This window comes from Lutra lutra, chromosome 15 (genome assembly GCF_902655055.1).
Source record: "Lutra lutra chromosome 15, mLutLut1.2, whole genome shotgun sequence".
Classification (NCBI taxonomy): Eukaryota; Metazoa; Chordata; class Mammalia; order Carnivora; family Mustelidae; genus Lutra; species Lutra lutra.
The window spans coordinates 16446625-16470008 of record NC_062292.1 but is presented as its reverse complement, the minus strand read 5'-3'; the positions used below and the strand labels follow the sequence as shown (position 1 = coordinate 16470008).

The 23384-nt window shown below is 39.1% G+C and overlaps 1 protein-coding gene across 3 annotated transcripts in view; it reads left to right on the top strand.

Moving 5' to 3' along the window:
• ACBD6 (acyl-CoA binding domain containing 6) overlaps positions 1 to 23384 on the top strand; it is a 208437-nt gene that overhangs the window by 162862 nt on the left and 22191 nt on the right. For all 3 annotated transcript variants that reach the window (XM_047704719.1, XM_047704721.1, XM_047704720.1), the window contains one exon: positions 21757 to 21787. In XM_047704719.1, the coding sequence (XP_047560675.1) occupies positions 21757 to 21787 (31 nt within the window). The remainder of the gene's footprint in view (positions 1 to 21756; positions 21788 to 23384) is intronic.

Here is a 23384-nt window from a genome sequence, read left to right as displayed (position 1 = left end):
CTTTGGCTCAGGTCGTGAACCCAAGGTCTTGGGATCGAGCCCCGCATTGGGCTCCCTGCTCAGTGGGAAACCTGCTTCTCCCTCTCCCACTCCCCCTCCTTGTGTTCCTCAGTCTATTTCTCTCTCTCTGTCAAATAAAATCTTTAAAAAATAAAAAATAAAATGAGTGACAATACATTTTTTTTTAGAATATTTAATCTAGTGAGCGTGTATTGTTACTAAGGAGGAAGGCATTTGGGAGAACCACCAGTAAAGATACCGTTGTATTAATGCAGATATGAATTGATTTGTGTTTGGGTAACAACAGCAGAAAATATTAATAAATTTCCCATATACCAAAAGGAAAACTTGAACTAGGATGCCTTAACAGATTGGGTTAAGGAGTGCTGGGAGGAAACATTACAACTGGGTGTCACCTAAGAGGGTTAAAACATCTTGAGTTGCACTGTTATTATCATATAGCCTGATCATATCAAAATTATTCAGTGTTGGGCAGAGGGAATGGGAGTACGGAGAATGCAAGTAGAACAATATTTGATACGATTTTATGATAGCTTAAGGAAAAAGTAAAAATCAGCCTACCAGTGACATTCAGAGGCAAAGCTGAGGACTGAAGGTTTTTTTTAAAGATTTATGTATTTATTAGAGTGGGGGTGAGGAGCAGAGGGATAGGGAGAGAGTAGAGAGTCTTAAGCAGACTCCACACTGAGTGTGGTGCTGGAGGCAGGGCTGGATCTCACAACCCTGAGATCAAGACCTGAGCCAAAAGCAAGAGTTGGGTGCTTAACCGACTGAGCCATCCAGGTGCCCCGACAGTTTGAAGTATTAATAAAACTTTGTGAGGGATAAAAAGAGGAGCTAAAAAGAATACAACATGGTTTTATTTCAGGGGAAAAGGAGATGAAAGAGAGACCCACTAATAAATGAGAGGGTATGAACCCAAAAAAGTCTCATCATTAACTGAAGAATTAAACACATTTTTAAAGCTGACTTCACATGAGGAATGAACTAGCTAAAATTAGATAAAAAGTATAAAATAATTTGTTAAATGGGAGTGACATTGCTCTAGCAATGTCTAAAGCAAATAACTCAAGAAACATTGTGCCTCTTAACCTATAAATGATACTAAGTGAACAAACAGCCTTCTTAGTGAATAAAGGTAATTTTCAAGTATATTTTTGATCCCCAATATATTTTGTTCCATTAACTTGAGAATTAAAGAAAGGAAAAGGAAAATTATGAGAGCAAAAAGCATATTTGGATTTTATTTGTTGATATATTTTCCAGTTAGTCTGTCATAAGTTTTTAGTGAAAGCAATGGAATAAATGTAGAAAGTAAATGTTTCCAAGGCTATGGACTACAGAGCTGACAAGAAATAAGCAATATTTGCATGTCCAAAATATATATGCTGTCTAGAAATTAATAGCTTTGGGAATGAAGTTTTTCATTAACGAAAGGGTAAGAACTTGTCACAGTTCCTGTCTTCGTTCTGCTGCACGTGGGTTATCCCCGGGCTTCGGTGACACGTGCTGAAACCTGCCGGTCTTGATCTCAGCTCGTGGAGCCTCTCGGCCCAGGACCCCTCGTTTGTGCTCTGTAGTGACTTACTGGCACACAACCTTCTTGGATCATGCTTCCTTTAAGACTTCAGATTCTGGGGGCGCCTGGGTGGCTCAGTGGGTTAAAGCCTCTGCCTTCGGCTCAGGTCATGATCCCAGAGTCCTGGGATCGAGCCCTGCATCCGGCTCTCTACTTGGCAGGGAGCCTGCTTCCCTTCCTCTCTCTCTGCCTGCCTCTCTGCCTACTTGTGATCTCTGTCAAATAAGTAAATAAAATCTTAAAAAAAAAAAAAAAAAAGACTTCAGATTCTGAAATTTCTCTAGATCATTCATGCTTAACAGTTCCCACTCCTCAGTCCTGACCCTACACTTCCTGCCTTAGCCTGCCTCCCAGCTCAACGTGAAGCCCGGCAGGAAATGCTTCAGTTAGCCTCATGGACCAGGCGCGGGAGGGCGCCGCCAGGACCCAAACTGGATCTTCAGTGCACAGAGCTCCGTCGGTTTCTCTGTGTGGGGGGCCTTTTTGCTAGAGGAAGACACCATTCTTTCTCCCAGAGATAACTGTGTCCTCACTCTCATCAAGGGCTTATTTTTAATCTACCCCACCCCCCACACTCAAATTGAGAGGTAATTTAAGTCTTACCATATTCATATCTCCATCCCTTTCCTTTGTTAGTTGTTTTTATGCATTTACTCATTCAACAAATGTTTACTGTCTACCTATAATACACCAGGCAGCAAAATTTTCGTGCTCTATCAGAAAGTACCTCTTTATTCACATACAATATTCAAGATGCAAACGTCTAAGAAAGAGGCAGTCTTTAGGTTACTAATCAGACCATCTAGAAATGCCTAGGTTCTCTCTGTGAGGCCTCCTTGTCAGCTTTCTAAGTTTGTCAGCTTTCTAAACTTCCTGGGATAAGGAACTCAAGGATTGTCAAAGCTGTTGTTCTGGGACGCCTGAGTGGCTGTCAGTTGAGCCACTGACCTTCATTCAGCTCAGGTCATGATCTCAGGGTCCTGGGATCGAGCTCCATATTAACTCCCTGTTCAGCAAGGAGTCTATTTCTCCCTCTGTCCCTTCCCCCCTGCTCGTGCTCACGCTGTCTCTCTTTCTCTGAAATAAATAGATTTTTAAAATTTTTTTTAAAAGCAGTTGTTTTATGTTTGGAACCATTTTTCTATTAGAAAATTAAGTATCTGATTCCCTGGAATTTTCTCATACTCTTCCAAGTTCTGCAGTGTAGCCATGTAGAAGCAAACATAATTCCTCTGTTTTCAGTTATTTTCTCTTTCATGCCTAACATAACATAATTTAAAATTACTATCCCCCTGAAACCTTTCTCAAACTTTTTATATATGCCTTTCACAACATTTTTCACCCCAAATCAATACTACTAACACTGCAGGAATCATCCGATCTAAATAGAATAGCACTGTATTTTATTTTTTATTGTATTTTATTTATTAATTTTTTGTTGTATAACATATTATCACAAATTCAGCAGCCTAAACCACTACCTGTTTATTATTTCACGGTCTCCACAGGTCAGGAGCTGGGGCATGGCTCATTTGGGTCTTCTGTTCTGGTTCCCACAAGGCCACATTCAGCGTGCTAGCCGTGATGTGTTTTCTTTTCTTTTTTTTTTTTTTTAAGATTATTTATTTATTTGACAGACAGAAATCACAAGTAGGCAGAGAGGCAGACAGAGAGAAAGGAGGAAGCAGGCTCCCTGCCAAGGAGAGAGCCCGATGCGGGACTCGATCCCAGGACCCTGAGACCATGACCCTAGCCAAAGGCAGAGGCTTAACCCACTGAGCCACCCAGGCGCCCCCTTTATGACCATTTTTAATTGCTGCATAATTTGCTCAACAAGTGTATTATTAACTTTTTCTATATTGGGGGGCATTAAATTACTAAGTTGTTCTCAGTTTCTTGCTATTCTAGGTAATACTAGAATAAACTTTTTTTCACAAAGATTTTAAAATATTTGAAGTATTTTTTAAGATAGATTCTAGAAATACTAAACCAGAGGCAGTGAACATTTTCTGAGTGTTGTACTTATTTCTATTCTCACCAACAACAAATGAAGTACTATTTCATAGCACCTTCTATGGATGGGGAACTGTTTTGTGGATGTAGCTATGAAAATTTTCATTGTGAAAGTAACGAGTAAGTGTAACCAGAAATAATTATTTCTGGGATTTCTCTGTTATTGTCTGATTATTTACCATACAAGGGGTTTAGAATAGAGTGGATTGAGGTATATTGAGTTTTTAAGTGTATAGTATTAAACAATAACACAGTAACCAAAACACCTTTCAGAAAAATCAGCTTGGGGGGTGCCTGGGTGGCTCAATGGGTTGAGCCTCTGCCTTGGGCTCAGGTCATGGTCTCAGGGTCCTGGGATCAAGCCTCACATTGGAATCTCTGCTCAGCAGGGAGCCTGCTCTGCCTACTTGTGATCTCTCTCTCTCTGTCTGTCAAATAAATGGATAAAATCTTTAAAAAAAAAAAAAAAGAAAAATCAGCCTGGGTCTGATATCTTATGTACCTTATGTATGCTAGATCAGCTTAGAAAGCTAATTTTTAAAAATAAGCTAAAATAAGCTACAGCTTCCCAAAATATGAATACTTGAACAAGAACAACAACCAGCTGAGGAGAAGTAAAGTTGAGTGTATAGTCCTGAGCGTAAGACTTTTCACTCTCTGAATGTGATCTACGGTCTGGCTGAGAGGAATTACACAAACGTGCCATGTGTGAGGCTATAACCTTGGTTACCTATTGTCTTTAACCTGCAAAAGGAAAAAAATTAACCACTAGTCTTCTTACTTGTATTTATTTTTATTGATTCCCCTTTCTCCTTGTCAGTATATTTGAGAAAACATGGATTTTGATGTCAGAAGAGCCTGGGGACCTTGGGCGAGTTCTATATAATCTCTCTGAGCCTTATTTTACTGAGCTTGGAAATGGGAATAATAATGTTTAAGTAATAGGGCTGTTGTGAGGGACTGAAAGAAATGTTTGTCTAGCTTTCAACGTCTGATAGGTATCAGCCAGTGTTTGTTCCTTTTTCTTTCTTTACTCTAATAAACCCATAACTATCTAGCACCCCTTGGAAAGTTAAACACTTTAGATTAGTATTGGTTTCAAAAAGCTGAAAAGTTACCTTCTGCTTTTTATTTTTTTAGCTGGTTTTCTAGAAAATCTTTTTTCGGACATATTCTATAGCTTACAGCGTCCTCTTAAATTGTTGTGCTCTACCATGGGTATTTATAGATAGTGTGAAGCATAGGGCTAAAAAGCTTCTTTTTCTCTCTTGAGATTGCTAAAATCTACTGGTTGGCACACAGCCCAGCCCACTTTATGGCTGGCTGTTCTCTGTGGTCTAAAATGTCTGCAACTTGCCACCCCTGTCACAGCTTCTCATTTCTGCTGGCTGCCGCTGCTGCTGCCCCCATTCTTTCTCCTAATTACCAGTAGGCTCTGCTGGCCCTCTTACCATTTCTCTTCTCCTTGTTCTCCTTCACTTTTCACTTTCCAGGTCTCTTACTTTTCGTGTTGCATCTCATAATTGTAGGCAAATTAGCCTTTCATTGCTTTCTCAAACTTAGAAGAATCCTTCTATCCAGGGAGCCAGCTGGTCACAACGTGTTTAATGTGGTCCTTCTCAGCAATTTTCCTCTGTACTGTGGGCCCTATTTCAGGTACTTGCGAGTGCTAGAGAGCAAGCCCTTGGATCAGTGACCTAGAACTATATTTGGTTTTCTTACAAGTCGTTATTTTTCTTTAGTCTTATTTAACTTTATGCAGAGTTCTCTGCTGGATATGAAGGATGATGGTAATGGGGGTCTCGTAAGTTAAAGTATGCCAGGGTCCTTACCTTCAAAAGAGCAGGGGACCACATATTCACAAACAATATAAGATAAAGGGGGGATGAGAGAGAGTTTTAGTTAAGGATTGGGAAGGCTCGGGGTTCTAGCGAAAGTTCTAAAGGAGAGTGGCTGCCTTGGAGTCCAGTCTCAAGGTGGTGGGTGATAGTTTCAAGTCCCTTCAAGAGTCAGAACAGAAACAGACCAGATGGAGGGGAGCTTTGATGATTCTCTCCCACTTTGAAGGTAATGGTAGAGAATCAGTTCATGGGAATGTGGACGTATTTTTGAGAGTCTGGGTCTTTAGATTTCTTGTATTATTTTGTCATTCATCTGTATTCCTTATGAATTTTTATAATTGATTTGGAAACAGAAAGAAGATGGGGGTATAGTGGAGGAGTTGCACATTTCTCTGCTTTTGTAGTCTGGATTTTACAAAAATAGCATGGCTGAATTTTTCTATACTCCAACTTTACTATGTGATTTTGTTTACTTTAATTCAGCTGAGTATTTTTATTTTACTCTAATGTATAATCTTTTACAGAGATTTCAAATATATAACCAATTTTAATTTATTGGAATTGTTTTTGCTACTGTTTATAACAACTCCATATTTATTAAATTTGAACATTTCTTTTAAGCTAAAACAGAAAGGAAAGGCATAAATAACCATGACAAACAACCCTTTTCTGGTGTGGCCATTTGAAATGAAACAACCAAAAAATTTAATCAACTTAAATTTTAAAAAATTAGCTGATATAAGTTGTAAACCAGATGAGTAAAAGCTTTCACTTACTCATTCTTGACATTCAATTCCATTTATTCTTTGTAATATATTTTAAAACAGAATGTTTATAAAGACTAAGGTTTGGTTTCCTATATCCTATTTTGAAGTTACCAAGAAAAAAATGTTTGGAATCATATTCTTGCTTCAATACAAATACCACTTAAACACACAAAGAGGAATCGTAGAGGTAAAGATTTTACAAATATAAGGTAATGTGTTTTATTAAAGCATCATAATCATAATAGTAAGCGTATTATAATATAGTAGTTGATTTAAAGTGATTATTAACTATGATTAAAAACTGAATAGGCTTTATATTAGTCATTCATTACCATCAAGTTCATTGATTGAACTTTTCCTAAGTGCTTTTAATGTACTAGGCATACAAAAGGTGAATAAAAGAAGAATTTGCATTTGGGTCCCTAAAGACTGATTTGATTAGCATGTAATTTAAAATAATCGTCTTTGTTTCAGCCAGAAACCTATTCTTTAGACATATCAAGGTACTTAGACATACAATCAACTCAGAATTGAGGAAAATTCTTGATGTCTTTTTAAAGCCTATTCCTTTTTCTAGTACTCTTGGAAGATAGGAAAGATAATAGAAGACAAGCTGGTTGTCCTCCTGTCTTTCTGTTCCCAACTTGCCAGTCAGTTCTGTGATTGGAGTCATGGTTCTTATGTTCATGTCCCTGTTCTAATTGATTTCTAGGTGGACATGCTCCAAGTCGAAAGATCAAAAATCTCAACATTTTACATTAAACACGGAACACTTCAGCCCACACCACGTGAACTCGAAAGCCCTGAATTAGACATGGTGATCTGAGGAACATAGCAAACCAGAAATAGATGGGAGATAACCCTATCATGCTCGTAATTGTGAAGAGCCATTTTATAAGTAGCCATGGTTTTAATTGGTTTGATAAAGATTTTATTTATTTGAGAGAGACAGAGAGCAAGAGACAGAGAACATGAGCAGGGTAAGGGGCAGAGGGAGAAACAGGTTCCAGTGAGCAGGGAGCCCGACGCAGGGCTCAATCCCAGGACCCTGAGATCATGACCCCAGCCAAAAGCAGACGTTTAACTGATTCAGCCACCCAGGCGCCCTGGAAAGAGCTTTGGAAATGGTTTTTATTGGAAAGAGCTAAGTAGTTATCACTGAATAATGTTTGTAAACATATAGATGGCATTCAGGTTCAGAGAAAATACAAATGAATAGTAACATTTTCTTGTTTTAAAATTAATAACAATAGACGTAAGACATTTCATAAAGATGTAAGTAAGTATAAAGAAAAAGATTTTCGTCATCTTTAGTTTCAACCTTGAGATAATCATTTATCACTTTTTTTTTTAAAGATTTTATTTATTTATTTGACAGAGAGATCACAAGTAGGCAGAAAGGCAGGTAGAGAGAGAAAGAGGAGGAAGCAGGCTCCCTCCTGAGCAGAGAGCCCGATGCAGGGCTCGATCCCAGGACCCTGGGATCATGACCTGAGCCGAAGGCAGAGGCTTTAACCCACTGAGCCACCCAGGCGCCCCCCTTTATCACTTTTGATGCTTTCCTTGTCTTTTTTTTCTATAGGTAGATAACACATTTCAAAAATAAAAATGGGATCATCCTGACCATAGTTTTTAGCCAACTTTATTTATCATGAATATCTTTTCTTATCTGCAGATGGGTGCCTAGTATCCTGTCATGCAGGTGTATCTGACTGTATCCAAGCCACTGGTAGGATGCTCGGGTGGTTCTCTCTTGCAGTGTATTAGCAAGAATGCAAACTCCATGAGCACAGACTATAACTGGCTTATGTATCATTGTGGCCCTCACGTAGAGGCTTTCCGAAAGTAGGTGTTTAATTCTCCTACCCTTCCTTGTCTGTACCTGTGCAGCTAAACATGCCAGGAGAAAAATACACAGCTGCGCCCTCCTTAGTTAGGACCATTAATGTCCAGTGCTGCCCAGCATTCACACTTCGTTTCCTTACCGTATTAACTCTTCCACTCCACTAGATAACTCCTGGTAACTCTTCTCTCCTGAAAATCCAAACACCTCCTTCCTCATCCTCATTTCTGCTGATGACGTTTCTTCCCATTTAACTGAGGAAACACGAGTCACTTTAAAAAAACTTCTGCAAGTTCTCACTGTCCTGTCTACCCACCTCCCTGCATCTGTGCTTAAGTATATCTCCTTCCTTCCTGTGAGCATGTATGAACTGAATAGACCTCCATCCCTTCTGTGAGTGTGTTTGAACTATCTGTGGTCCAAAAGCCAGCCCCTCTCTCTTTTTTTTTTTTTATATTTTATTTATTTATTTGACAGAGAGAGAGAGCAGGAGGGGGAGGGGGAGAGAGAGAAGCCAACTCCCCACTGAGCAGGGAGCCCGACGCAGGGCTTGATCCCAGGACTCTGAGATCATGACCTGAGCTGAAGGCAGAAGCTTAACGACTGAGTCACCCAGGCGCCCCAGCCAGCCCCTCTCTCATGTACAATCCCATCCTACTCCTACTCAAGGATCTTACTCCACATAATCCTTTTTTGCATTATCAGTCTTCCCTCTTCTCTACGTTCCGTAAGTTCCATGAGCATACAAATATGCTACTGTCTGTGCCCATTTAACTATCCAACTACCACCCCATTTCATTCTTTATGGCAAAATTCCATGAAAGAGTTGTTTATGCTCCAACTTCTCCTTTCTCATTATCTCTTGGACCCAGTTGAAGTAGGTGTTCACTTCCACCCTTCTTCCAGTTCCTAACAGTAAAACCACTAACTTTCGCTTGGTTAAATCCAGTGATCACTTTTAAGTTCTTATCATACCTGACCTATCAGCAGCATTTGGCACAATTGTTTACTCCTTCTCGAAATACTTTATATTCTCTTAGGTTTCAGGACATTACACTCATCTGATTTTCTAACTACCTTATTGGACTTCTCAGTTCCTTTGGCTTATTCCTCTCAATACTTCCTTATCAGTTCCTTTGGTTTCCCCTTTTCCTGTCCTCTTGTTTTGGGAGTCTCTAGAGCTCAAACTTCGGTTCTCTTTTTTTCTCTATACCCAGTTCTTTGGTGATCTCATCTAGTCTCTGGGTTCTAAGTATATCCTCACGAGTCTCAAATTTGTATCTCCAGCCCATACCTCTTTCCTTCAGACCATATCTCTAACTGCCTACATGACATCTATCTTAGATGTCTGATAGACATCCCACACTTAATCTGTCCCAAACCAGACTCCTGATCTTACCCAGGAAACCTCCTTTACCCCAAGTCTTTCCCGTCTTACTTAATGGCAGTTACATTGGCAATTATATCCTTGTTGCTCAGGCCAAATTCTTGATGGAATCCTTAACTTCTCTCTTTTCTTGACACAATCTGTCAGCAAATCCTATCCCTTCTAGCTTCATAATATGACCTGAATCTGACCACTTCTCACCTTGCCTTCTGCTCGCACTTTGGCCCAAGTCCCCATCATTTCTTACCCAGATGGTTAAAATACGCTTCCTGTCTGGTCTTCCCGTTTCCCTTCAGTCTCGTCTTCACCCAGCATCCAGGGTAATTCTTGTAGCCGATAAGTGAAGTCAAGTCACTCCTCTGCTTAAAACCCTCCAGTGACCTCTCATGGAATTCAAAAATAAAGGTAGAATCCTTATAATGGCCTACAAGGCCCTATGCCATCTGACCCTCTGTTACTTCTCACTGATCTATTACTATTTCCTATTACTGATCTAACTTGCTCACTTTGCTGCTGTCACACACTGGCCCCATTTTAGTTCCTGAAACATGCCAGCATATGACCTTTTTGGGGATTTGTATTTGCTCGTCTTGCTCCCTCTGTTGCTTTCCCTGACACTCATACAGCTTGATCCCTCACCATTTTCAGGTTTTATACTCCTCCCACCTCCATAATTTTTCCTGTAAGGTCTGTGCTGACTACCTTATTTTAAGCTGAAACCTATTCTACCGTGCCTTCAGCATCCTCTATCCCTTCCTGCTTTATTTTTCTCTATATTGTGTATTATAATCCAACATATTACGTGTTTTACTTCCTTAGTTTCTGTATACCCCCTCCTCCAGAACTAGGGTGGAGATTTTTGTCTGTTTTTATTCCTCGTACTTAGAACAATGCCTGGCACATAATAGGTACTCAGTAAATATTGTTAATGCCTGGCACATAATAGGTACTCAGTAAATATTTGTTAATGAATGAATGTAAGCAGCAACATCCTTGACAGATAAATATTTGTGCAAATCCATGATTCATTTATTCATTCACTCGGTAAAATGTTTGAGTGCTTACTGTGTCCCAGATACTGTCCTAGGGATATAACAGTCAAAAGGTCAGACAAGAGTCCTATCCTTATGGAGCCCATAATCAAATAAAGATGACAGATAAATGCGTTTTTAAACTATAAATTGTAATAAATGCTATGAAAGAAACAACCAGAGAATTGAGCTGAAGAAGAACAGTAGGAGGTGACCTCTTTGAAGCAAGTAGTGAAGGAAAACTTTTCCTCTACATGATGGAAGAGAAGCTAGGACTTGAAGGATGTCGAAGGCTCCAGCCACGTGGAGAGCAGGAGGAACAGCGTGTATGAGATCAGGTTAGAAAGTTAGGGGTAAATTATCCAGGGTTTCCTAGGCCCCATGGTTCCCAAAGTAGGAAATGGGAACCCGTAAGAGTCCTGATCTTTTCAAAACTATTTTCGTAACAACAGTAAGACACTAATTGCCCTTTTTTATACTCATTCACTCCTGTGTATGCAGTGACATTTTCCAGAGGCCTCGTGACACGGCATCACAACAGATTGAATGCTGAATGAGATACAAATATTCGGTTATTTTCTGTTTAGCCAGGCATTAAGGAGATTTGCAAAAATGTAAAACAATGTCAGTCTTCCCACTATGTTTTCTTCTCCTTTGGAAAATATATTTGCATTTAAAAAATTAAGTTACTTCTGGGACACCCGGGTGGTTCAGTCAGTTAAGCATCCAACTCTTGATTTCAGCTCAGGTCGTGATCTTAGGGTCTTGAGATTCTCTCTCTCCCTCTATACCTCCCCCTACCTGCTTGTATTCTCTCTCTCTAAAAATTAAAAACAAATAAAATTTTAAAATTAAGTTACTTCTAGGTAATTTCTAATTTCTAATCTAGGTAATTTCTAGGTAACTTTAATTTCTAATATGGCAAATATTGACAGATTTAAACTATATAAACAAAAACCCTCGGAGTCCTCAGTAATTTTGAAGACCAGAAAGTTTAAGAACTGTTATCCTAGGACATGGTAAGAGTTTTGCACTTTATTCTAAAAGAGCAATGGAAAACCACTGAAGGATATTAAACCAAGGTGGCAATGTGATCTAATTTAACTTTTGAAAAGGCCACACTCTGTGCTGTGCGAGGAATAGACCGCAGTGGGTCAGCAGTGGGAGGGGCCGGGGCACAAGTATGAAGGCACCGCATTAGCCCAGGTGAGAAGGATGGGGGATTGGACTGAGGTGGAGCTAGAATTGCTAGAATTGCCGTAGGGAATTGCTGCAAACTAGGTGGCATAGAAAAATAGGAACTAATTGTTAGTAGGGCCGTCATTCCTCTGAAATCTGTAGGGGAGAGTCCTCCCAGGAATCCCTAGCTTTCCTTGGTGTATAGATGCATAACTGCAGCCTTTTTCTGAATAAGGTCACAGTCTGGGCTACTGAGAGTTGGGATTTTAACATGCGATGGGAGGTGGGTGGGCCACAAGGATGAAGAGAAATGAAGACGGGTGTTTTGGAAGTGGAACCAGAAGGAGTTGCTGATTGAATAGATATATAAAGATGAGGAAAAGAGAAGGCAAGGATGGACTTCACATTTCTGGCTTGAGAAGCTAGATAAACAGTAGACGCAAACAACATGCCATTTATTAACGTGAACACTTGCAAATGGGACCATGCTTCTCAGGGGGTAAATTTCCAGAGATGGCATTGCTAGGCCCTCGTTTTCTTAAGTATGCTCATGCGTTTATTCTTCTAGATATGCTTTAGGATTACTAGTATTGTTTTGGCTTTTTTTAGTATTATCCTATCAGTTCCTCCTGATTTAAACAACCATATATAGTAAAATTGTAGCCCAATTCACCTAGGTATTCAGAGAATTTAGGCAAAAAGAAAATAAAAATAGGAAGGGAGAAAACGTGCCCTGTAAGAAGTTCTCATGGTCAAAGTGACATAGTTAGAGTCGGCCAAGTCCTTTGAGATCCACAAAGTATTTAAAATTAAACTTCTTGATGGGCATTCTGGCTACCTGTTTAGTACCATATGGTGATATTTACTACAGTTTCCCCTGCTGGATGAAAAGCTGGCATCAGGTAAAAATGTTTAAGTTCCCTTAGTAACCTGATGACATTAAAGATGTCAGCTATATTACTAGGTAACACACATATAAAAATGACCCTCTAGGGGGGCCTGGGTGGCTCAGTCCATTAAGTGGCTGCCTTCAGCTCAGGTCATGATCCCAGGGTCCTGGGATCGAGCCCCTCATAGGGCTCCCTGCTCAGCAGAGAGGGAACTGATCTGTCTGCTTCTCTGTCTGCTGATCTGCCTGGGTGGCTCAGTGGCTCTGAGCCTCTGCTCAGAGCCTTCTGCCTTCGGCTCAGGTCATGATCTCGGGGTCCTGGGATTAAGCCATATATTGGGCTCTCTGCTCAGCAGGGAACCTGCTTTCCCCCGCACCCCGTCTCTCCCTCTCTCTCTGCCTACTTGTGATCTCTGTCAGATAAATAAATAAAATCTTTAAAAAAAAAAACGAAACTAAAACAAAAAATGACCATCTGATTGTAAATTGCATCTGGGCTGGGAGGAACTGCAAAGGAGTGATAAGTATTTGATAGAGGCACTGTACTTTGGACTGTCATGAGTTTCTTATAATCGGCATAGCCGCTGTGCAACCCTAGATGCTATTGTTTCCAAGACAGTGGCTCCTATAAGACAGCAGGGCTTCTAAGTCCGGGTAGATTCTGCACCTACTTTGATGGATTTCTTCTCCTCGCATGTAAGCTGTATCTCCTTAGAGAAGAGGTAACTCCTAGATGGCTAGGCGTGCTGTCACGTGAATTATGCAAAGCCACCATCAGACACTGCCCTGCTAGCAAGTTCTGAATGGTCTCTGTCTGAAATCCTGAATACACTGATGCCAGGTGTGCTCAGGTGTAGGAGTCTGAGCATTAAGTGAACCTAAGAGGACCACCTTGTGGGTGCAGCGGATACGTCGTCCATCCCCTTCTCTCAGCTGCTCCCTCGCGCTCTGCCTCTTTGCCTCCCATCTGTCTCTCTAGCAGTTTCCCTAGCAGGTTGAAGTCAGAGCAGTCATCTCAGCTTCAGTTCCAAAAACAGACCTCTTCTCAAGAACATTTGTGTAGTTGTGAATCCGTGCATTTGCCTTACAAGGGATGAGTAATCAGTACACTCTGCCTTTGCTTGTTCTCCTTTCAGTCATTTTCTTGTCACATTCCGCCATTGTGTGGAGGATTAGATGAGTGTCCAGAGGCAGGAAGAGAGCAAGTCAGACAGTGACACCTGACTTCTCCCAAGGCTCATGAACCCAGCATCCTCAGGTCTCTCGTGACTTTCAAGCTCCGCCTGTGAGGTCCCTTCTGGTGATGGCGCTGGCAGCTGGTGCCAAGTGTTAAGGGGCTCCAGGTTGGTCCCCTTCTCAGCCAGAGCTTTTCCGTTTGCCTCAGTTACTTCCACTCCAGATTCCCCGCACACAGACCCCCTCAGAGTATGAAAAATACACATACGATGAAAATCACTGACCAAGAGAATGTAGTTGGACACTCAAGATAAAATGGAATATACATATGTGTGACAGAGTCTACAGCAGATCATGTAATACCATTACCAGTCCCGCACTCAGAGACTGCTTCCTAATATTAGACACAACTTGAACTTACTGATCTGATCACCAGCCCTCGGCGGAAGTAGAAAATGTTAGGAGTTGAGGCACATTGTCAGTAATAAAGGATATTTGGTAATCCTGTGACGAGGAAAAGCTGTTTAAAAAAAAAACACTAAGGTAAAAATAGGTGAAAAGCAAAAGTAGTCTGGGGTCATTTAATGAAAGTACAAATAGATTTCTATAGCTTCATGTCCTAAGAAGGCACCATTTCTATAATATCATGTATAATAAATGATGTTTTTCCACTAATTTGGAAAGATATATGCACCCCTATGTTTACTGCAGCATTATTTACAATAGCTGTGATAGGGAAATAACCCAGGTGTCCATCGATACACAAATAGACAAAGAAGATGTGGTATATATGTGCAGTGGAATATTATTCAGCCACGAGAAAGGAGGAAATCCTGCCAGATGAGCAACAGGGATGGACCTAGAGGACGTTACACTACATGAAATAAGTCAGAGAATGATGAATGTCACCTGCTATCACTCGTGTGGAATCTAAAAAGGCAAGTGAAGAAACAAAACAGAAACAGATGCATAGATGCAGAGAACAAGCTGACGGTTGCCAGAGGGGAGAGAGCTGCAGGGAATGAGTGAAATAGGTGAAGGGAATTAAGAGGTACACACTTCTGGTTTTGACATAAATCAGTCACTGGGAAGAAAAGAGCAGCATATGGGGCGCCTGGGTGGCTCAGTGGGTTAAGCCGCTGCCTTCGGCTCAGGTCATGATCTCAGGGTCCTGGGATCGAGTCCCGCATCGGGCTCTCTGCTCAGCGGGGAGCCTGCTTCCTCCTCTCTCTCTGCCTGCCTCTCTGCCTGCTTGTGATCTCTCTGTCAAATAAATAAATAAAATCTTTAAAAAAAAAATTTTTTTTTTTTAAAAAAAGAAAAGAAAAGAGCAACATAGAAGAGTAGTCAGTAATACTGTGATAGCATTGTGTGGTGACGGGACTTCATTTGTGATAAACATCTCATAATGTATATAAATACAGAAACTGTTCTATACACCTGAAACTGATTATGTATCAACTATACTTAAGTTTCTTTAAAAATGGGAAAAAAGGATGTTTTTGTTTACTTGTATTCCCAGATGTTTACTTGCTGCCAGACATCATCGAGGGCCATCATGCATTTATGACGATAACTCTAACTCAAGAGCAGGTTCAGTTCTCTTCCATGTTCTTCCTGCAGAGTGATAAGAAGTAAGGTATTCTAGAAGATTTATAGGGGTGGTGTTTTTATTTTTATTTATTTATTTTTAATTCAGTTAATTAACATATAATGTGTTGCTGGTTTCAGAGGTAGAGGTCAGTGATTCATCAGTCTTGTATAACACGCACAGCTCATTACATCACTTGCCCTCCTTAATGCCCATCACCCAGTTACCCCATCCCCTCACCTCCCTGCCCTCTAGCAATCCTCGTTTTGTTTCCTATGATTAAGAGTCTCTTATGATTTGTCTCCCTCTCTGGTTTCATCTTGTTTTATCTTTTTCTCTCTTCTACAGGTTGTATGTTCAAAGGGTAATATTCCGATTGTTTGAAAAGCCTCCTGACAGGTTTTTCACTCTGTAAAGATTCCAGTTAAATGAAGTATTACTGTACCTACTTTTTTTCTCCCAGGAAAGACAGGAGGATACCTGTCACCTTCAAATGAAGGCTTAATTCATGTATCCAGAAAAATTCTTAGAAAAATAATCATCAAATACATTTTCAATATTCTAAATTGTCAGATTACTTTTAATCATATTCTTTTATAGAGTCACAGATCTCGTAAACAGAGGTAGTACAGGGGCGCCTGGGTGGCTCAGTGGGTTAAAGCCTCTGCCTTTGGCTCAGGTCATGATCCCAGGGTCCTGAGATCGAGCCCCACATTGGGCTTTCTGCTCAGCAGGGAGCCTGCTTCCCTTCCTCTCTCTCTGCCTGCCTCTTTGCCTAATTGTGATCTCTGTCAAATAAATAAATTTTTAAAATCTTTTAAAAAAAGGTAGTATATTCCAAGCTTAGAAATATTAAAAATTACCCAAAGTTAAATTACTAACTCATAATTTTTATCACTACTTCTGATTTTTCACTACTGATTTTCTTGTGTGCCTCCCTTACCATGTATTCACTTGAAATACTATTTTTAAAATAAAATTTATATTTTAAGTATCAAGTTACTGGATAAGAACAGCATGTCTCATTAGACACATGGGAAAATCCATCCCTTCTATGTAGCTCTGATGATTTCAATGGTTTGTGCTGCCTTACTGCTGTATCTTTAGAACTAATATTGGTAGAGATGTTAGATCAAGCCTGAATTGAATTAGAGTATCAGTATCACTATGGTCACAAAAATAGAAATCTGGCAATACTCAGAATTTTCTGCTCACAGAGAACATCTAGGAAGCATGTTATTTCTGTGCCTGTAAATTTACATCTTTTATTTTTTATTTATTTTTTTTTAAGATTTTATTTACTTATTTGACAGATCGCAAGTAGGCAGAGAGGCAGGCAGAGAGAGAGGAGGAAATAGGCCCCTGCTGAACAGAGAGCCCGACATGGGGCTCGATCCCAGGACTCTGAGACCATGACCTGAGCTGAAGGCAGAGGCTTTAACCCACTGAGCCACCCAGGCACCCCACATCTTTTATTTTTTATTATATTCCCTATGCTGTACTTTTCATCTCCCTGACTTTTTTTTTTTAAACTGGAAGTTTATACCCCTTAAGCTTTCTTATCTATTTGACATGTTCCCCACCTAACTCCCTTCTGGCAACCACCAATTCTCTGTATTTAAGAAGAGTATGGTTTTTTTGTTTGTTTGTTTTGTTTTGTTTTGTTTTTTAGATTCCACATAGAAGTGAAATCATACTGCATTTGCCTTTCTGTGATTTTTTTTTTTCACCTAACATAATACCCTCTAGGTCCATCCATGTTGTCCCAAATGGCAAGCTCTCATTCTTTTTATGGCTGAATAATACTCCCTAGTATGTATGTATATATGTATGTACATATGTATATGTCATATCCTTTATCCATTCATCCGTCAGTGGACACATGAGTTGCTTCCCTATAAATGTTCTATATAAATAATGTTGCAAAAACATAGGGGTGCACATATCTTTTCAAATTAGTGTTTTTATTTTCTTTGGGTAAATACCTAGCAGTGCTATTACTGGATCTTATGGTATTTCTATTTTTAATTTTTTAAGGAACCTCCATACTGTTTTCCACAGTGGCCACACCAATTTACATTCCCACCAGCAGTGCATAAGGGTTCCTTTTTCTCCAGAGCTTTGTCAACACTTGTTATTTCTTGTCTTTTTGATTCTAGCCATTCTGACAGGTGTAAAATGTTATCTTATTATGGGGTTTTAAAATTTAATTTATTTTTATTATTTTATATTTTTGAGAGCAGGGCAGAGGGAGAGGGAGAGAATCTTAAGCAGACTCTGTGCTGAGTGCGGAACCTGGGGTGGGGCACGATCTCACATCCCTGGGATCATGACCTAAGCCGAAATCGAGAGTTGGACGCTTAACTGACTGAGCCACCCAGACACCCCTTATTGTGATTTTCGATTTGCATTTTCCTGATGATCAGTGATCTTGAGCATCTTTTTCATGTGTCTGTTGGCCATACAGGTCCTTTGTCCATTTTAGTGGATTATTTGTTTCAGGGGATTGAGTTGTATAAATTCTTAAAAAAACAAAAAACAAAACAAAAAAACACTACTCTTGTTTTCCAACAAAATGTCGGGGGTTTTTGTTTGTTTGTTTTTGAGTAGTGTTGACACACAATGTTACATTAGTTTCAGGTATACAACACAGTGATTCGACTTCTCTACACTTGCCACATGTGTAGCTACCAGTTCTGTCTGCCCCCTGCAATGATATAGCAATGTCATTGACTATATTCCCTATACTATACCTTTTATTCCTGTCTTATTCATTCCGTGACTTTATTTTTCAGGTATTAATCCCTTATTGGATATATCATTTGCAAATATCTTTTCCTGTTCAGTGGTACCACTTCATTTTATTGGTGGTATCCTTTGCTGTGTAGAAACTTTTTATTTTGATGTAGTCCCAATAGTTTATTTTTGCTTTTGTCTCCCTTGCCTGAGCAGACCTATATAGAGAAATATTGCTAAGGCTGATGTCAGAGAAATTACTGCCTGTGTTTTCCTCTGGGAGTTGTATGGTTTCAGGTCTCCTATTTAGTTGTTTAGCCCATTTTGTTTATTTTTGAGTGTGGGGTAAGAAAGTTCTTCAGTTTCACTCGTTTGCATGTAGCTGTCCAGTTTCCCCAGCACCATTTATCAAAGACTATTTGCCTCCTTTGTCGTAGATTAATTGGCCATACAAGCATGAGTTTATGTCTGGGCTTTCTGTTCTGCTGCTCTATGTGTCTGTTTTTGTGCCAGTACGATACTCTTTTGGTTACTACAGCTTTGTAGTATATCTTGAAATCTGGGATTATGATATCTTCAGTCTTGTTCTTTCTCAAGATTGCTTTGGCTGTTCATACTCTTTTGTAATTCCATATTAATTTTAGGATTATTTGTTCTCATTCTGTAAGAAAAAATGCTGTTATTACTTAAGGATAAGGATTACATTGAATCTGTAGATTGCTTTGGCTCCTATGGACATTTTAACAATATTGGTTCTTCCAGTCCATGAACATGGAATATCTTCTCACTTGTTTGTGTCATCTTCAGTTTCTTTCATCAGTGTTTTATGATTTTCAGAGTATAGATCTTTCACCTCCTTGATTAAGTTTATTCCTACGTATTTTATCCTTTTGGTACAATTATTATTCTTTTTTAAAGATTTTATTTATTTATTTGACAGAGAGAGATGCAGCGAGAGAGGTTACACAAGCAGGGAGAGTGGGAGAGGGAGAAGCAGGCTTCCTGCCTGGCAGGGAACCCGATGTGGGGCTCCATCTCAGGATGCTGGGATTATGACCTGAACCAAAGGCAGACACTAAATGATGGAGCCACCCAGGCGCCCTCTATGGTACAATTATTAATGGGATTGCCTTCTTAATTTCTCTGTGCTGCTTCATTATTAGTGTATAGAAATGCAACAGATTTACATATATTAATTTTATATCCTGCAACTTTACTGAATTCACTTACCATTTTTAGTAGTTTTTGGTAGAGTCTTTAGGTTTTTCTGTAGGTAGTGTTGTCTGAGTGACAGTTTCACATCTTCCTTACCAATTTGGATGCCTTTTATTTCTTTTTCTTGTCTGATTGCCTCAGCTAGGACTTCTAGTACTGTGTTGAATAAAATGGTGAGAGTGGACATCTTTGTCTTATTCCAGATCTTAGAGGAAAAACTCTGTTTTTCACCATTGAATATGAAGTTAGCTGTAAATATGTTAGCTGTAAAATATGTGTATCTTGACTTAGAAATATCACTCTTAATTCAGTTTAATAAACTGCTTTTAGCAGTGAGAAAAAAAGCAGACTCTGCCACAGAGTTTTATTTATAGGAAACAGTAGTGTTATTAGTGACTTAATGTTAAAGGGATAAAATAAAGCTTCCAGCATATCAGTTCTGAACAAAATATTTAATATTTTCATTAGTACCTCATTTGGTGAAATTAAATATATTTCTTATATTTGATAGGGTACACAGTCTGGAGATAGAAGAAAACTAAGTCCTTAAAGAAATAATCATTAATAAAATGGATATGTGATCAAAATAAAGTAAGAAAAGATTAGTGCAGAATACATGTAGGGAGAGAAATAATCTATAAATTCAAGAGAGACCAGTTTGCTGTGTACACATATGGACAAAAAAGAATCTAGAAATCAAACTGAATATAGTAGTCATTTAGCACTTAGTTAACTGTCAGCTGAGTCTCCTGTTCATCATTGGTTAGTCCCTCATTGTATTACTTTATCTGGTATTATACGTCACACTATAGGAATTATGTGGGGACTCATTTTTTAATTCAGGTAAAAGAAAAAAGGTAGGTCAAGAAATTAAAGAATAAATGAATGAGGAAAGATTAAAGTAGTATATTCATTCTCTCATTTCATGAACATTTATACGTCACACCCCCTATGTGCAAGATACTGTGATAGAAACTGGTAAAAGACATAGTACTTGCCTGCAAGAAGTTTACTGGCTTAGTAGAAGAGACAGGTAAGTACATATAGTGTGCTCGGCCCAGTAGTAAAAAAGTGGCAACTAACCCCACCTGAGGAGTTGGGAAGGTTTCCTGAAGAAGCTGACCTGTGTCTTAACGGTTAAGGGATTTCCTTTTCCTATAAGATTCCAGACTAAATAATCTGAAAATTCTCCCACCACAAAACACCCAGCAATGCAGAATAAAATATAACAAGGATCCCTTCAAATGCATAGCAGAACTTATTAAAAAAAAGGGGGGGGGGGCAAGATAATTCTCCAGGAGCCCAAACAAACACAGCTAAGAAACAAAATGTGAGTCTTAAAATAAAATAAAACTTTAAAAAACCCAAAGTTTTAAAAAGATAGTGGTAAGTTCCCTGAAGGGGTTTGCTGGTCTCAATACCCATGACACAGAGATCTCAAAGAAAATATGATAGGTCATAATATCACCCTTTCCCAGGTATTCACAATAATTAAGCATTTATTCTTAATTACCAGGGGCACAATAGTGGCTATGCATATTACTAAGTGAATATCAAATTGACTGCTAAATTCTACTTCTTACTTATACTTAATCCTGATTTATTTGTTGCTAATTAATATGATCACCTGCTCTCAAGAGGCAGCATTGCTGAATGGTACTTAATGTTGTGCTATAATTAGTATATATAGTTAGAATATCTTGGTTTTAAAAGAATAAAAAAATGAACTGAACTATTGGAATTATCTGTGGGAACTTTTGACTTTCTTAACTTCTCGGACTTTGTGTGCTTTGAAATCACATTTCTTTATGATAGTTGATCTGGTGATATTTGATAATATTACAAGCCTGGAGTTTGTGACTATTTGAAAGGGGATTTAAAAAGCTACTAAGTTTTTTTAAGATTTTATTTATTTATGAGAGAGAGAGCATGAGTGGTGGGAGGGGCAGAGGGAGAAGCAGACTCCCCGCCGAGCAGGGAGCCCAATGCAGGACTCAGTCCCAGGACCCTGAGATCATGACCCGAGCTGAAGGCAGCTGCTTAACTGACTATGCCACCCAGCGCCCCAGAACCACTAACTTTTATGAGAAATTCGCAGACTTCTTAGATTTGGCAATAAACTTAGAAAAAACATTATAATACTAACCAAGATAAAGGATATACAGTATCAGGGTTTTGTTTTTGTTTGTTTGTTTGTTTTTTACCACTAATTAAATAATCAGGCTGCCAAGAGGTTCCCTTTGGTTTCATATCTAGAGCCTGGTTGTCCTGGGACTCTGCTGTAGCTGCTGTGATGCTCAGGTTGCCATTCAGCAACCTCCTGTTCTCCACGGTAGAGAGCTTGGTCAGGCGTCGCTGGAAGGCTTACAGAACTGTGTCTGATAAACCTACAGAGCTTCAGCATCGGATATATTTGCTGTAGCTTATGTACTTTCATACTTCTGTAATAATGTAAACTTCTAAACTGTGTTATTTGTTTCTTTTACAGGATAATGAAGGTCAAACAGCTTTACATTACGGTAAGATATTTCCAAATTATTAATAATCATAGTAGAAAGTTTTCTCTATTTGTTTATTTCAACTTCGTCCAACCCTATGTAGTACTTAGAAAAATGCCTGGTCAGTTGGTACAGCCACTGTGGAAAACAGTGTGGAGGTTCCTCAAGAGAGGAATAGAATTAGAATTTTAGAAATTTATAATTTTAGAAAATTAGAAATAGAGTAGAAATAGAATTAGCATTTGATCCAGTAATTCTAGTACTGTATATTTACCCAAAGAAAATGAAAACAAGGGGCGCCTGGGTGGCTCAGTGGGTTAAGCCGCTGCCTTCGGCTCAGGTCATGATCCCAGGTCCTGGGTTCGAGCCCCACATCGGGCTTTCTGCTCAGCAGGGAGCCTGCTTCCTCCTCTCTCTCTGCCTGCCTCTCTGCTTACTTGTGATTTCTCTCTGTCAAATAAATAAATAAAATCTTTAAAAAAAAAAAAAAAGAAAATGAAAACAATAATTCAAAAAGATATGCATCCCTATATGTATTGCAGCATTATTTATAATAGCCAAGATACAGAAGCAACCCAAGTGTCCATTGATAGGTGAATGGATGAAGAAGATATTGTATATATGTGTATTATGTATACACACACATACACACTAGGAAATACTACTCAGCCACAAAAGAGGAATGAAATCTTGCTATCTACAATGACATGGGGAAACCTACAGGGTATAATGCTAAGTGAAATAAGTCAGTCAGAGGAAGACAAATGCCATATGATTTTGCTCATTTAAGAAACTAAGAACATAAGAAACAAGTGAACAAAGGAAAAAAGAGACAAACAGACTCTTGTACAGAGAACAGGGGCACCTAGGTCCCTCAGTCAGTCAAGTGTCAGACTCTTGATCTCAGCTCAGGTCTTGATCGCAGGGTCGTGAGTTCAAGCCCCATGTTGGACTCCATGCTAGGCCTGGAGCCTGCTTTAAAAAATTAACAACAACAGGGAACAAACTGGTGGTTGCCAGAGGGGAGGTGGGGATTGGTGGGGGGTTGGTGACATGTGTAAAATAGATTAAGGCTATACTTACCTTGATGAACACTGAGAAATGTATAGTATTGTTGAACTATCATATTGTATATCTGAAACTAGTATAACACTGTTATTAATTATACTTGAATTTTTAGAAATAATATAAAAACAAATTTAAAAAGGAAAATGGTCACTAGCAGAAATACACTAATTTTTTGTATAAAAATATATTAATAACTTCTAAAGTTGGAGATTCATTAAAATTCTTAAGGGAACATTCATAGTAAGTTGAGCCTTTCTATACCATCAACAGAAATGGAGGCTCCTCTAGTCCCCCTTTGAAAATTCTTTATTTCATTCTTGGTATTGTCAGTGACAACTGAGGTGCTAGTTATCATCACTGTAGGAGCTCTAGTCTCTCCTACGAGAAATACTTTCTTGATGTAATTGAAGTGAAGAAAAAATAGATTTGATTTTTTAACTCATTTCACTTACCAATTAGCTTAGTTGAGTAATCTTCACTTAACTTACCTATAACATAGAAGATAATCTGTAGGATGGACATAATGTGGCTCTTACAGAGTACTGGGTAG